This window comes from Erpetoichthys calabaricus, chromosome 4, assembly GCF_900747795.2.
Source record: "Erpetoichthys calabaricus chromosome 4, fErpCal1.3, whole genome shotgun sequence".
NCBI classification, from domain to species: Eukaryota; Metazoa; Chordata; class Cladistia; order Polypteriformes; family Polypteridae; genus Erpetoichthys; species Erpetoichthys calabaricus.
The window spans coordinates 203,789,471-203,805,671 of record NC_041397.2 but is presented as its reverse complement, the minus strand read 5'-3'; the positions used below and the strand labels follow the sequence as shown (position 1 = coordinate 203,805,671).

Sequence of the window (16,201 nt, the reverse complement as noted above, 5' to 3'; positions counted from 1 at the left end):
AGTCACAGATGAGCTGAACACACACATTGCGAGCAACATACAAGTCTGGGAAAAGAAGCTGGACAATGTTGGCATTGGTGAAATGAATAGGCATAACCAATGTCTACTGTCCTTTTCTTCAGCAAATGAGTTGGTCAATGGAAACAATCTATTCCACAATTCACAGAAACATCAAATGGAAAATGTATGTCAATTCTTGACTATTTCATCATTTGTAGGCATTTTGGAACATCACATACAACTTTCTGGATGATGAGGGGAGCAGAGTACAGCTTGGACCACCAGCTGAATGTCTGATTAAAGTGACCATGCCACAAATTGGTCACCACCAAGTAGAGAGAGTTGTCAAGATTCAAAGATCGAGCAGTAATGCAGCATTTCCAATCTATGCTCACAAACCTCTTTGCTGCCCTTTGACCAACTTGAGGATGTAAATAAAGAAGCTAAACAAGCTGCTGAAGTAAGTAACATGAACATGAAAAAATATTGGACATAAGCATGGAAATGATAAAGCAAAAAACAGTGCAGGTTTTACTAACTTGGTACAGTATAGAAACTCTACAAGGAAGAATGTCACCACCTAAAGAATGAACAAGATGCATTCTAGAACAATGTTGCATAAGAACTTGAGTATAATAAAATAGCAAGTTCTTGGACAAGTAGTATCAAAGGATGAAAGCAGCTGACCTTAAATTATACTCTTCATTTAAAGACAGACCACACATTCATTTTGTAAAAGACTCTCTGTATCATGATTAGAATTTGGGTAAATATAGTAAAATATAGAAAGCAACCCAAAAGCTGGCCATTATGCTTACCTTGATGTTGGCTGCAGGGTCAGGAACAGTTTGAATCATGTCCTTTATCAGACTTTTGGAATTTACAATACAGATTTTGTCTGCTCTTTGCTGTCCTAGATAAAGAGAAAATACAGGGCTTATAAGGTATCAGTTTCAAGTTAATTTAGATTCTAAATCAGACAAACTGATAAATTACAGCATTTTCTAATTGTATGACAATACCGATATCATTGCATTTCTGCAAAGGAATGACTTTTCTGTAGTTTTCAAAGATTGCAGTTAATGTTAAAAAGCAGACAAATCAATGCATTGCACAGAGGTTTAATTAGAAAATGCTTGCCTGCATGCCTAATGTTTTCAGTGTGCATCTTACTAAAAAACACCCATATTAAAGATCTAACTACAATGCTGAGGAGAGTTATTTAATTTAGCACCTCTAGTTATGAGGTCTTTTGGTTCTTAGTATAATCTGCACTTCTAATGGTGCTTTCACTGTTCAGATTATCGCCAGGTTTTATGCAGCACATGATGAAAGGCTGTTTCTCCACATTGAATTGGGAGGCTGCTTGTGATCATATAGACAAGGTTCACTCACTGAAAAGTGATATTTTAGGACTGAGCAAGAACTGTCATCATTGACACTAACCAGAAGGCTAGGAGATAAGAAATTAATTTTTGAGAACACAAGAATAAAAGCTGAAGTCTTAGCATTGGCCACAGCCAAGACATTCCCTTATTAAACAAATGAAATCTAAAAAACTATAAGCAGCCTAACAACTTGTTGTTGCTAAGCAATGCAGCAAAACTGCAGCCAGCCAAAGCATGACAAAGTAGTGATAGTACAGTTATTATTGTTTCAAAGAATATTAGCTTATAATGTTGTAACCCTAAATTGAGTCACATGTACGTTTTTGTACTTATTTACCCCACATTTGTTTAATTAAAAAGATTTTCATTTATCACATTAGATATACTTATGAGATAGTTCAGAAGCATATTACCTGGAAAATGTGTGATTTAGATGATGTCATCAAAAGTACTGGTATAGCTGGGAAATCATGTAATTTATGAAAGCAACACAGAAAGTAAGGTTGAACAGTGGTTATGGCTGCTGCCTCAGAGCTCCAGGTTTCACATCCTTTTTCCAGCATGTTGTGTTTTTCCAGCCACATCTCAAATACAGTATATGCATGTTATATTAATTAACAAATTCTACTTTAAGTTAACTCTATATGAGTGGGTCTGTACGTGTGCCCTGTGACGAACCTAATGCTGCCAGAAAAGAAATCAGCCACCAGACACCAGAGTGAAATAAGAAACAGATGAAGGAATAACTATAAAATTTCTGCAAAAATTCCATAGTAGTACTGAGAAGTTAATAAACACGGCCCACTATTTTTAGATTATCATATCATACAATTCCCAGCCTATATGATAAGCAGTGTAAATTATTTTCTTAATCAAAGCACAGAAGAATAGTGGATAAACTACAGCTCTCAAAAGTTATGACAACTAAACTGATGGAAAAAGCAAAAGGAAAAAAAAGATGCTCACGTACCTGTTGTTGTTAACAAAAAGAGATTCACAGCAAGGAATTTTCAGCCTCTCTCAGAAATGTGGCTTCAATTTGCATATTTTAGATTTTTTTTTATTATTATACTTTTTATTGGTTATATTCACAGCGTATACAAACATATTTGTACAGTTTGTGTGTGTGTGCATACGCTGTATATACTATATATATATATATATATATATATATATACACATGCATATACACACACGCATAGACAATTACATACACAGTATATATCTATACACAATTATGTATACAGTATATATATATATATATATATATATATATACATGCATACAATTAACAGTAAAGTGAGATAATTGATTATAATGATTATAGGCAATGAGGACATCCTAAAAACTCAGTAACTCTCTAGTAAAGGTATTTATTCCTGCTATGTATTAAGCGAACATTAAGAAACTGATTGAAATGAAAACCATTACGAGCACAAGGTTTTAAGAATTATTCAAAGCAATTAAAAAATAAGTGACATGGAAAGGGGCAGATTTTGAAAATGACAGTATCATATGATGAAAATCTTTACATTTTTCAAAAAAGTTCAAGAGTTTTAGGAATCAGAGATCAGTTTCGGATCGAATTGTCATGTTAAAGAAGCTAAAAACAGATATTGAATGATTTTTTTTTTTCATTTTGCAGGGTGATTTATCAGGATTCAATTTATCACTATTCCTGGGTCATTTTGCTAGAAATTTGTAGTTCAGTAGTCACAAAGTTAAGTATGTTTTCTGATGAGAAACAAAATTGTTCTTTTTTTATTTTATTGCTGTTTATGTTTAGGTATAGTATTTATGAATGAATTACATTCCCTGTTTTTGATCACATTACTGAAAGGAAGAAAGAAAGAAATTTAAAATAACTGAGTCTTGTCCATAGAGAAAAAAAAATCATTTTACAATAGTGTGTCTTACACAAATGGTCAAAAGTAAGTGACTTTTTATAGCTAGTTGAGTATATGTAAAAATTAAACAGTGCTAAAAAACAAAAATACAGGCAGATTTAAAGATACTTTTTATTTTTTGGTTCAGATGTGTTTATAAGCCAGAGGTAGTAATCTAGGCCTGTGAGGGCCACAGTGGCTGCAGGTAATTGTTCTAACCAAACGTCACTCTTTTTATTAGTCGAACCCTCCATTCTATCAGATGACTAACACTGTATCTCTCTATTTGCTGCCTTAGAACTAATAAAAACAATATTTTTCTTTTTCTTTAAATTAATGCTGACTTTAATTTCCCCACACATAACTCTCTTCATTTTCTATCATTTTAGCTTCATCTTAATTCAGTTAATTATTTATTGTTTCCAGAAGGCAATTAACCATCCATCCATCCATCCATTTTCCAACCCGCTGAATCCGAACACAGGGTCACGGGGGTCTGCTGGAGCCAATCCCAGCCAACACAGGGCACAAGGCAGGACCCAATCCTGGGCAGGGTGCCAACCCACCGCAGGACACACACAAACACACCCACACACCAAGCACACACTAGGGCCAATTTAGAATCACCAATCCACCTAACCTGCATGTCTTTGGACTGTGGGAGGAAACCGGAGCGCCCGGAGGAAACCCACGCAGACACGGGGAGAACATGCAAACTCCACGCAGGGAGGACCCAGGAAGTGAACCCAGGTCCCCAGGTCTCCCAACTGCGAGGCAGCAGCGCTACCCACTGCGCCCAGCAATTAACCATTCATATTAAATAACGAGTAACATCTAATTAACTATATTTAAATCATTTTCATTCATATGAGTGTTCACTAAAAGAATGGGCAAGGCTTTTCAATAAACTTTAACAGGAAGAAAAAAAAAAAGAAAGATTCAGGAGTGCTAATCTTTCCTGGCTAATTTTGTTGATTTTCTCAGAAAAACAAAATATAGGCTGAATAAAATTTCTGGCACATTTGGATGAGGACAAACACAAGGAGTATCTGATTAAATATGTTCAATAAAAGAAATTAAATGGTCCCTAATTGGGAGACTGGTTGGTACAAAAGGTAATGCAACCACTGCAGCCCTCCAGGGCTAGAGTTGATAACTTGGCTATATAATTTGTGTCAATAAAGGGATATATCACAAATAACATACAAAAACTCAGACCCAAGACAGATTTTGTAATTATTTGCAGGAGAGCAATAAATAACTTAAATAAGCCCCATCTGCATTTTTCAAATTGTCAAGAACCAAACTGAACACGTAGTGCCATCTAGAGGAGTACAAAATGACTCCATCATTTGAGTTGGTAGCAGAAATTCATAGTAGCTAAGAGAGTGGAACTGAAAACCACAAAGCTGCTGGCTGACTGGCTTATCAATTTGAGATAATCAGTTAACCTTTTGTTAGGGAAATATTAGCACAATAAATCATATTTTAAAGATGCATTTGATAAAAGTACTGTATTTACATGACACTCTCAAATCTGCTTAATTATATATTTATTCTATTTTGGGTCACGGGGGATGCAACCTTTCCCCAGCAGTACTAGGTGCAGGGGAAGAAACAGCCCTAGGCATTGCACTAGTCACACACAGTCTCAATGGGCCAATATGTATGCAACAATTAAGTTATCCAGCATATTATTTGAGGCTGTATGAAGAAGACCAGTGCAGAAACCGAGAGAACATACAAACCCAGCACAGACAACATCTGGCCACTGGATCACTGGCTCCATGAGGTGGAAACAATGCTGTTTGTACCACACTGACAAAAGTGCTTCTTGAACATTAATGTGTGTTTATCCATGCATCGCTTACTAACCTGAATGATACAGTAAAACAACTGATTGCATTAGCTGCCAGATGCTGATATAATTATAGTTGCACGCTACATGCTGCATAATTATTTGCATAATATGGTAAAAAGAGTAATTCAGCTATAGTGCAAAAATATGTTTCAGAAGTATGAAATGGTTTTAAGTACTTTTTGGTGTTATGCAGAAATAACGGAAAAGTTGGCATTTCCTTGAATGAGAACTTCACCAACAGACAACTGACTTTTAATTCAGTTGTGCTTTTGAAGTTTACAAAATTTCACTTTAAAAAAATGAAAAAAGTATACAATTATTTTTGCACAATCACTTTGCTAACAGCCCTTCTCTAAACATTTCCTGAAACCACTTCATACAATTTATTGTCACCAGTTTGCTATAAAAGCAACCCTGGGTGGGACTGGATATGGTGCTAAGAAGTAAGGTGCAGTGCACAATATAGAGGTCTTGTCAGACTACTCCAACTTTAGTCTTCTCACAACTTCTCTTAAAATTTAATTTCTTTAGGAGTTATCATGTTCCTGTAAGTGGCTTTGCATAAATTAAGAACTACACTATTGCTTAGAAAGTAAATTTGAAAATGCAAATGCAGAATAATATTTAACCCATAAGGGTTAACTCTAGTCAATCCTTCCGATAAATCTCTTTAAGATTTCTAGGGAATGCTAGAGTCAACATCTGGTAAATATCAGGTCACAGACTTTAGGTAAATAACATGTTAAAAACTCAGACTTTTTTGTTATAAGAAGCCAGCCCTCATTTTTGTCCACTCCCTTATTTTGTTGTTGTCTAGCGACTGTAATTAAATGACGTATTCAGCCCTTACCTGGGGCTGCTGTCGTGCTTTTGGTCACCTTTTGCACTTAGGCTCTGGGCGAATCTCTGTCACTGACTCAATTTCCGTGTGCTCTCAAGCTCTGTTTTGCTTTGATCATGTTTTTAATCTTAACTTTCTAAATCTTATTTTATTACAATATTAGCCTTCCTACTCCAGCATTTTGGACTCCTTGCATGTTTCTTCGAGCTTGCCTTTGTTATGATGTTAAAATGAACATCTACTACCGACCTTATCAACAGGTCAACGCTAAATTGAATCTGCGTTTAAACTAATGTTGCTTTAATGTTGCAAGCTTCAGTTGTGCAGCTTTAACCAATCAATGAGTGGGTGAAGATTGCCAGAACATTCACTCCTCAAAATGGCCATGCAGTAGTGTAACAGCAGTATAGTTCCTTGCAAATGCACAGTGACTACGGTTTGTGTAAAGATACTCAAACTATATATGCTACTTATTTTTAGGACTCACTTATATAAAAATGGCATATCACTAATTGCATGTACTAAACTGACTTTTTTTGTTTAGCTTAGTTTTAAACAAAGATAAAATGAGCCAGAATTGTGGGTAATGCCAAAAACAAAAACATGGCAAAGGCTGTTTTATCTGAAGTTAAAAATTATTTGTCAAGTATTTCAGGTTCAAGTAGAAACATATGAAATGTATAATGTACGGTATAGACCCAATAGAAGAAACCACTTTGCATTTAGGGAAAAGGAAAGGAAGTGTGAAATACAAAATTAATCTGGCAAACATAAGCATATCTGCAAAGTACATTTTGGAAAAGTAATATGAACCTGGAATGCTCCCGCAAGTACACAGATATGAGTATGCAGTTTAACACTCCATTATGAGGCAGTTTAATTGTAACAACATTTCACATAACGATACTTTGATTTTCAGTTTCTGTTTAGTGTTTAACATATCTGACACTGTTTCACACATTTATTTTTTAACTGTTAAAAAAAGTTAGCAAAACACTACTTATTTTGCTCAGGGTAAGATACTCATGAGCAGTAAAATCAAAATAAATGCATACTAATGGGCACAAAAATGTTTACAGTATGTTTCCCAGTCTGCAGAAGATAAAGTAAGTCTTTAAAAAGTTCATGCAATTGTTGTTTTGCAAGTCTAACACTTTAGTTCAAACCAGATACCAATTCGTCTATATTCTGAATTTGTCACAGGAGACAATTTGAGTAACCATTCAACCTGCTTTCCTGTCTTAAGACTAAGTTTTTTTTTTTTTTTTATCATATTCATGATAAAAACTACAGTGTGTATTGAGACATCATCACAATATAAGCACCATCACCTTCACCTGCAATCTTTTTGGAAAACACCCTGCACAATATGCAGGTATATACTTCAAAGCAACAAGAGTTCAACTGCAGTGGTAATGCAAATTGATGCCTTATGACACTTACATTCTGCAAAATTTCTTTAACTTTAAAATAAAAAAACATATAATAATAATAATAATAATAATAATAATAATAATAATAGTAACCTGAACAGAAAAAAAAATCTAAAAAAGAAGAGAGTTGTGCAATATGCTTAGAACAACTGCTGTTTGCTACCAGTTACACCAGCACCCTATTAAAATCACTCAAACAGACACGCTTTCATTAACAATTTGGCAAAAATATAGTGCAATTTGTCACTGCTCTTCTTGTGATCTCAGCTGACGTTACACTAACTTGTCACTTAAACATATTGCCTTCTTTTGATTGAAAAACCGTATTTTCCTGCTGATGTGTCTTGTAGCAATGACACAAAGTCTGATCTCCCAGGGTACTAGAATACTGTGTATTCATTAAAAGCAAAGAGTTAATAGATGTAAGATTACCTAATGCAAATGTAATTTCACAAATCTCTGAACAATCGCTATTTTAACAAAATAGGAAAGCAAAAATGACCTCAAAGATGATGCTGATTTGAATCACAATAAATAGGCGACTTAAGAGCTAGTAGACACTGAAACAGTCTGTGAACCACAGTTTAAAATACTGTATATACAGTACTTCAGTTTGTCCCTAAAACATCTTGATTACAGCTTCTGAAGCAATTAATTCTTTATCTAACATAAATTTACAGCTTCGTGTTAGTTGCTATACTGAAGGGCTTTTGTCAGCTACTTGTTTCATAGCTGTTTCAAAAAATGAAATGGGATACATGCGAAGAGATTGATATCTAAATAAACTACTCTTGCAGTTAATAATACACGGATTCTAAGTGAGGGTTAAGTTACATCATTATACTTTAATTTTTATATATATTTTCCTGCTTTCTTCTCCACTCTTTTGAAACGCAAAACATCTATTTATTTAGTTAATTTGTTGATTTAATGTTACTTTGAATGACCTAATAATATTTCACATCTTGGCATGTGGTGATTTTATTTTTTTATGGGTATCATCATTTTAGTTGGCATTGGTGCATGGTTGCTATTTCCGTTGCTACCGTGTGACAATCAGAATTCAGTATCGAAGTCAGCAAATGGATCTTCCTAGTTGTCCAAGATTCTATAAACAAGACTAAAAATTTTGCAGAGGTAGTTGGTGTGTGTGATTTAAATAAAGGATTAGAATCTCTTGTGTGTCTCCTCATTTTATTGTTTTTCTGTTTGCATATTGAGCTTAGTAGCCTGGTATCTTTTGATTTTGGTAACAACACTTAAAAGTCCATTTCCTACTCCAGCACTAGTATTCTCTCTGCCAATTGTTCAGCTATTTTAAGTAAGTATTAAGATTAACAAATGATTTTCAGCATTTCCATAAAACTATGATCTGAAAATACACAATTCAGCGTTTTGCAAGGCTGGAGTCTACTTGGCAGCAATTGGCGCTGGAATGAGTGCCAGTCCATCATAAATCCTGCTCACTCACACATCCACCCTCAGGGAATATTTTGTCTTTGGAATGTGGTGTGAAATCTCAAAAATTCAAACCAAGGATGCTAGATATAATCTGATATTGTCTAATTTTTGCTCAGATTTTAATGGTCTTCTTTTCCAAAATGGAAAACTCTACCAAAAAAGTTTTGAATTTGTGTCAAACATAAATTTGTATCCTATAAGCTGAAAGTGAAAACAATTTTGTGCTGATTTCTAGCATATTTCCAGTTTTAAAAGATTAAACGTGCAGTTTGTGTATTTATTATCAGGATCGAGCATGTGAGATAAATAAAGGATAAAGAAAGATATTTACAAAATAAAAATCATTTACATCATTATGTTTGTCTAACTCAATGTTTGACTAGAAATAGCACTGTACACAGTGTGAGTTCTGAGGTCACATAGTATAATATCTTAATTACATTTTCTTTTACCAATATCATTGAAGTAGTTATAAAAATCTAAAGATTTCATTTAATAATTACCCTAGGTTTATAATTAATTGAATATCATAATGGATTGCCAAATAGCAGCTGACATTTATAGTAGCAGTGATGAGTAGTAACCAGGCAAAACAGCAACTAAGGCAAGATTAAGTGAAGGAACTGGGCTAGCCATGCAGGATCTACTCTTTTCCTACAGTCACGTCACTTCAACTAATGCTTCATCCATGGTTGGTTTTTACCTGGCAACCATTGCTGCTAGTTCTGACAGCTGTTTTATTTTAATTTTTTTTTTTTTAGTTTGGGAGAGTTTGTCATTATTGAAAATCACCAGACGAATTTTTAGTGACAAAGTGGGTGTATTCTTTTCAAAGCTATTAAACCCTAAAAATAATCAAAGATCTATTTTCCCAAAGGAAGTTAAAAAATTCATTTTTCTGAAGTTTTTCTTATTGCCCATAAATCACTGAAGGGAGTTATATCCAAATATTGTATAAATCCTCCCTTTATATTTTATAGTCCTGCAGTATACAGTAACTGCCACATATATATTTGAAGCTCTCGAAACCTTTAAATCCTTGCTTCATATTCTCATGTATATCACTGTAAATTTACAGCTATTACAACTTTTAGTATTAGATAGATAGATAGATAGATAGATAGATAGATAGATAGATAGATAGATAGATAGATAGATAGATAGATACTTTATTAAAATAAGTTAATTCGACGTTTTCTTCTACACTACCATTCTTAATATTATTTTCCTAATACTGTTTTCAAATGCAGAAATTGCTTCACTCTGGTGGAGAAGAACAACTTTGGCCCCAAATGAATGAAAAGTGGGAACAGAAAGCCCACACAGGCAGCAATGGCAAGCACAAACATGGAGGGAGGTCTTCAAAGGACATTTTCATTTTTTCCTAAAAGAAGACTAATACAGTAAAAAAGTCACCTATTCATAGACTTAAACTTTGTGCCAACTTGACAGAATTCCAATTATTTTTATTTAAGTAATTTATATGCAGTAATTGAAGGTTTCAGGGAAGAAAAATGATGTAACTTAATGATGTCATTGGTTTGGAGGTAGTTTGGCAGTCCTGGAGTACAAAGCACATCAGGTCAACCAAATGTCATACCAAAATAGCACAATTTAGTAGTAAGACAAAATTGTTTCCTAAACGTACAGGATGATAATGATCACTCATGGATGCACATCAGCCTTGCTAGCTACCTTAGTGACATTACCCTGCAGTTAAACAAACTGAAATGATCTTCCACACTGAACCTTCCAACTTTTTTGTTGTGTTCAGTCTTCTGCCTGAACACTAAACAAATCTCACCATAATTCAGAAGTTCCTTCCATCCCTTGCAATAACTTGGCAGAATCCTTTCCACATTTTATGTGGAAATTCTCTGTCACATTGAAGTCTCATCTTGGTTATGTAAATGGGTCAAAAACTATAGCAGGTGAAACTAAATCACTACTCAGCTGTTTGACATACCACTAACCAGAGTTTCAAAATGAGAAAGAGCACATGTCCAGCTAAAAATGAAGCAGGGGTTAAGATCTATTTAACCAACCCATAATGTACACACTATTTTGAGCAGTGGTTAGCACAGCTGCCCTGCAGCTCCCATGACCTAATTCATTTCCTGGAATGGTCGTTGTTTGTGAGAGGTCTCCATACTCTCTCTCTCTCTCTCTCTGTCAGTGTGGGTGTCCTACAGGTCCTCTGCATTTTCATGATTTTCTTGCCATAGAATCAGTTCTCTCCAGGTACTCCAGGTGTTTTGCACCATTACAAAATGGTGGGGTTTACATGTTTTCTGGATGTGTTCTTCTCCCACAGCCCAAGGCATAGGTATTTATGTCTAAGGATGTGTAAGACTAAGTTTAATATGTCACTGTGCTCCAAGGTTATTATAGTTAACGAAAACTAAACTGAAACTATTATTAAAAAAACACTTTCGTAAACTGAAATAAAATAATTAACAAAACCGAAATGAAAAACTAAAACTAAACAAAACTATTAAAGTAGCTGGAAAGACTAACTGAAATCAAATAATAATTTAATAAAATATTTTTAGTTTTTGAATGAATGTTCTTGCCGTTAGCCTTTAACCCTTGTAAGTTTTAACTCTAAAACAGAAAATCATCCACCACGAGCCGCCCGCACATACAGTATTCATCCAGTGAACGGCGGCTGGTGAAGGAGGCCGGGTGTTCACAAAGCATTTGCGGTAACAGAGCAAGCTGAAAGCTGGTGCGTAAAACATGAGAAATAGAAAGCGATTTGCGTGCCAACTTTCTTTGCACTTGCTGTATATCAAGATGTAATTCAAATGGCAGAAATCAGAATGTGCTGGTCAACAAAACGTTTACCATATGGGCAGAAAAATCACGAGTGAGTAACGTTTCAGTTTATTTCTCAGGTGACTGCTTTTTGTTGACAGCAATTCACCTGTCACTTCGCACAGGAGAAATCGTTTTTTACTTTCTCATATACGAAGTATAGAGAAAGTATAGTAATTATGAAAAAATTCGACCTCGATATTTTGATGAATCTTAACGAGACCTCCCAGAGTCCAAAAATACCGTTTTTTGGAATTGTGTGTGTGTGTCTGTTTAAACATGGTAACTCAAAAACGCAACTAGATGGATGAAATTTGGCAATGTGGTTGTTACACCACAATTGTAGGTCTGTATTAACCTTTGGGCCAAATCCATCACCAGAAAGTGGTACTTTACCTGAACACATACTCGATTTTTTTTTTATTCATGCAGATGCAGAGTCCGATTTATTCAACCTTACTTTTATAATAATTGCCCTATATATTATTAATTTGATGTGATTTGTTGTTGGTGGTTCCTTAATGTACATAATATAAATATATATATATTTTTTTTCATTGTCTTGCAGTTTAATCCTCAAATATCCATCCCCATATGTGAGTATACAAGAAAGTCTAGGGGAGATCACTCCTGGTTTTTGAAAATAAAACGGCACTGATCGAGAGACTGACTAGGTCATCATACAAGATCAGCATAATGTTACTGACCAATCACTTTTGCTTTAAAAACATTGTTTAACAATGAAGCGATATAAACAAAGGTATGTAGGTGAAGACAGTCTTCCAAGTGATGAAAAACTAAGCATACTAATGGGTTTTTGTATTTATTCTATATTTATTAATTTACCTTTTTTAGTTCATATTCACAACTCAAAATACCTGATATTGTGAAAGTAAATTATATTTTAAAATATTTGTCTCCTTTTTTCAATGTTTTTCTCTCTCTCTCAAAATAGATAGTTGAAATATCATAAATGAGTTTGATTAAATATAAGTAGGGCAAAAATGGTTTTATTTTACTCTGATTTTCATTTGAATTACAGTACTCAAAAAAAATGAGTAATAATGCAACGCTGGGCAGTAATGACTGTGTAACAAATACATGCTAAAATTCCATATATCTTTAATTATTTGAACATACACTGATAGTCACAACAACGGAGTTATATTTTCAAAGGAAAATTAAATCAAATGTCTGAGGATAATTTTTACTGAATTACTGACATTCAAATGTCAATGCAAATTTTCTTTTCTTTTTTTAAACTTACACAAAAAGTATATCTCATTCAAATAATGTCCCAGGAATGAGTGGTAAACGGGAAGGAAACAGAGTGAAAGAGTGAAATCCTGAGGCAGATGACACTCTTCAAACACTTCCTGCATTTACGCCAACATATTCACTTAAATGAATGGCCGCCTTTTCCACTACTTTTCAGTATGCGATAGCGAAAATCCTGAAATAAAATAGGACGAAGGAAATCAAACATCGCTAAATAAATCACAGTGTTAAAAATTAACCAGAAAATACATGACCTATGTAGAACACTAATTAAATAAGAGGTCAAATAATACCGTGACGGTTAGGCAAACATCTTTTTATGTTGTTTACTGGTCATAGTTTAGGACAAACGCCATAGCATTCTCAAACTTATCTCAAAGTGTAATTTTCTTTTTCTGTGTAAAATAAAAGTTTTAAAAGATAAAAAAAAATGAACATACGTAAGTATCCGATAAATGTCCTTGCTTTTTAAAGCAAACCAACGAGGCAGGTTGTTAGAAAGAGGCTACCTTGCTCACTATGTTTTCCACATGAAGAGAAAGGTTTCGTGAAAACAACAAATACTTGCGTCTGTAACTATACGAAATGAAATACTAGTTATTCATTACGGAATTAATATGCTGTATACTTACACATTCGTAGTAAAATAGCTCTTATTATAGATAAGCATTACAGCTGAATGTGTTGTTGTAAAGACCAAGAAATCGATGTGAGAGGAAGTGATGTGTCATTACATTTCGATGTGAGAGGAAGTGCCATGTCATTAAATTTAACTTAACTTAAATGTGTTCAATTCACAGTATAGTTTTTTTACTTAGAATAAGTTATAAAAAATGTTTGCATTTTAAGAAAAATAATAAGTTAACATTATTCTTAATTTTTTTATTGAATTAGAATTAAATAATCAATAAAAAGGGTAAAGGGCGACATGGTGGCGCAGTGAGTAGCGCTGCTGCCTCGCAGTTGGGAGACCTGGGGACCCGGGTTCGCTTCCCGGGTCCTCCCTGCGTGGAGTTTGCATGTTCTCCCCGTGTCTGCGTGGGTTTCCTCCGGGTGCTCCAGTTTCCTCCCACAGTCCAAAGACAAGCAGGTTAGGTGGATTGGCGATTCTAAATTGGCCCTAGGGTGTGCTTGGTGTGTTTGTGTATGTCCTGCGGTGGGTTGGCGCCCTGCCCGGGATTGGTTCCTGCCTTGTGCCCTGTGTTGGCTGGGATTGGCTCCAGCAGACCCCCGTGACCCTGTGTTCGGATTCAGCGGGTTGGAAAATGGATGGATGGATAAAAAGGGTAAAACCCATTTTTATTAATTAAAGTAATGATTATTTTGTGTATAGTTAGCTATTTTTTATTATTATTTTTCACACATGCAAGATTTATTTTTTACAGTGTGGGAGATAACACCACCTGTTGCTGAAAATGCCTTCCACTGCACCAACAACACGGACAGACTCTACGCCTTGGGCCCCAACTCCCAGACCTAGTATTGTCACTGGCTTCAATGCCATGTAAGCCGACATTAAACAAAGCTAAGTTATTTCTCCTACGTGATTTATTACTGCTTACCCCACTAGAGAGAGATATCACCTTTTATGTTATAGATAGATAGATAGATAGATAGATAGATAGATAGATAGATAGATAGATAGATAGATAGATAGATAGATAGATAGATAGATAGATAGATAGATAGATAGATAGATAGATAGATAGATAGATAGATAGATTCGGAATAAGTAACACACCACACTCTGGAATAGATTCTGGCAGAACTGACCCCAAACTGAATTAAATATGTTTGATCATGAATAAATGAATTTTAAATTAAAAATTACTTATAAAAAAGATACAGGTTTTTGCAGGTCAGTTGTTCACGGTAAAGTCAAATAGAAAATGTGACACTTGTTTTTTCACTATTATTTTTAAAAATACACAATTCTATCCCCAAGAACAAACTTTGTGATGTTTATATAGAAAAATATAATACATTTCATGAGCATTATACATTCATGTTTTTTTTTTTTTATTATTTTTGGCCACAGGTTCCAAGTTCTGAATTGCATGCTTATTCCTTGCCAAGCATCATTCATTACCAGTCACTAATTTACTTAATCTGTTACATACGATGAAATTTCCACTCTTGTTTGTATAATAAACAGATATATATTTCATGAAACTTTTTTTTTTATTTTAATCAGTAACGCCTAGCTGCGGGTAAAGGTGTGGGCAGATTGACAAGTTTTAGGAGGAGCGAACGTGGTGCTCTATTACTAACTAGCATGTAATTTTAGCCAAGGACTTATAATTTACCTGTACTGAAAATAAAACTTTCCAAAGAAAAAAAAGGCAGTGACTGAACAAGCAACAGGGTGACATCACTGAAGAGTAAAATGAAGGAAAATGATAGTTTTTTAAAACACTGTACTCAGGTTACTTTTAAAAGTGCACCACCCTTTGAGGAGCAGCAGTTTGAAGTGAATTTAATAAGGAGGTAGTGTGGGGGATAGTAAAATTACATATTAAGCGAGATGAAACACATACAGTATAGTTGAAGTATAAACATGGAAATGTCTTCTTTCTAACATGACCGATTTTTTACTATATAATTAGAACATCAGAACAATCTAGATGAGAACAGGCCATTCAGCCCAACAAAGCTCGCCAGTCCTATCCACTTCTACTAAATACATCAAGTCGAATTTTGAAAGTCTGTAAAGTCTTACTGTCTACAATGCTACTTGACAGCTTATTCAAGGTGTCTATGGATCTCTGTGCAAAGAAAAACTTCCTAATTTTACCCTTAACAAGTTTCCAACTGTGTCCCCATGTTGTTAATGAACTCATTTTAAAATAAGTCTCGATCCACTGTACTAATTCCCTTCATAATTTTAAACACTTCAAGTCATGTCTTCACTTAACGTTCTCTTGCTTAAACTGAAAAGGCTCAGCTCTTTTCTTCTTTCCTCATAATTCATCCCCTGTAGCCCTGGAATCAGCCTAGTCACTCTTCACTGGACCTTTTCTAGTGCTGCTATGTCGTTTTTGTAGCCTGGAGACCAAAACTGCACACAGTACTCAAGATGAGGCCTCACCAGTGCATAATAACGCTTGAACAATCATTACTCTTCAGCTGAAGTGTGTTCATGTACCTGCATGATTTCAAAAGAGCAAAATACATTTTATTTTTGTGATAGAAATGACCCCAAACAAAATATGAAAGTTACTTTCCTTGGGCTTGTC

General features: G+C 34.6%; 1 protein-coding gene across 2 annotated transcripts in view; it reads right to left on the bottom strand.

Annotated features, from left to right (window-relative positions):
• erg (ETS transcription factor ERG) overlaps positions 1 to 16,201 on the bottom strand; it is a 317,870-nt gene that overhangs the window by 243,101 nt on the left and 58,568 nt on the right. For both annotated transcript variants that reach the window (XM_051926840.1, XM_028800209.2), the window contains exon 2: positions 819 to 913. In XM_051926840.1, coding sequence (XP_051782800.1) covers positions 819 to 857 — 39 coding nt within the window. In that variant the 5' untranslated portion in view covers positions 858 to 913. The remainder of the gene's footprint in view (positions 1 to 818; positions 914 to 16,201) is intronic.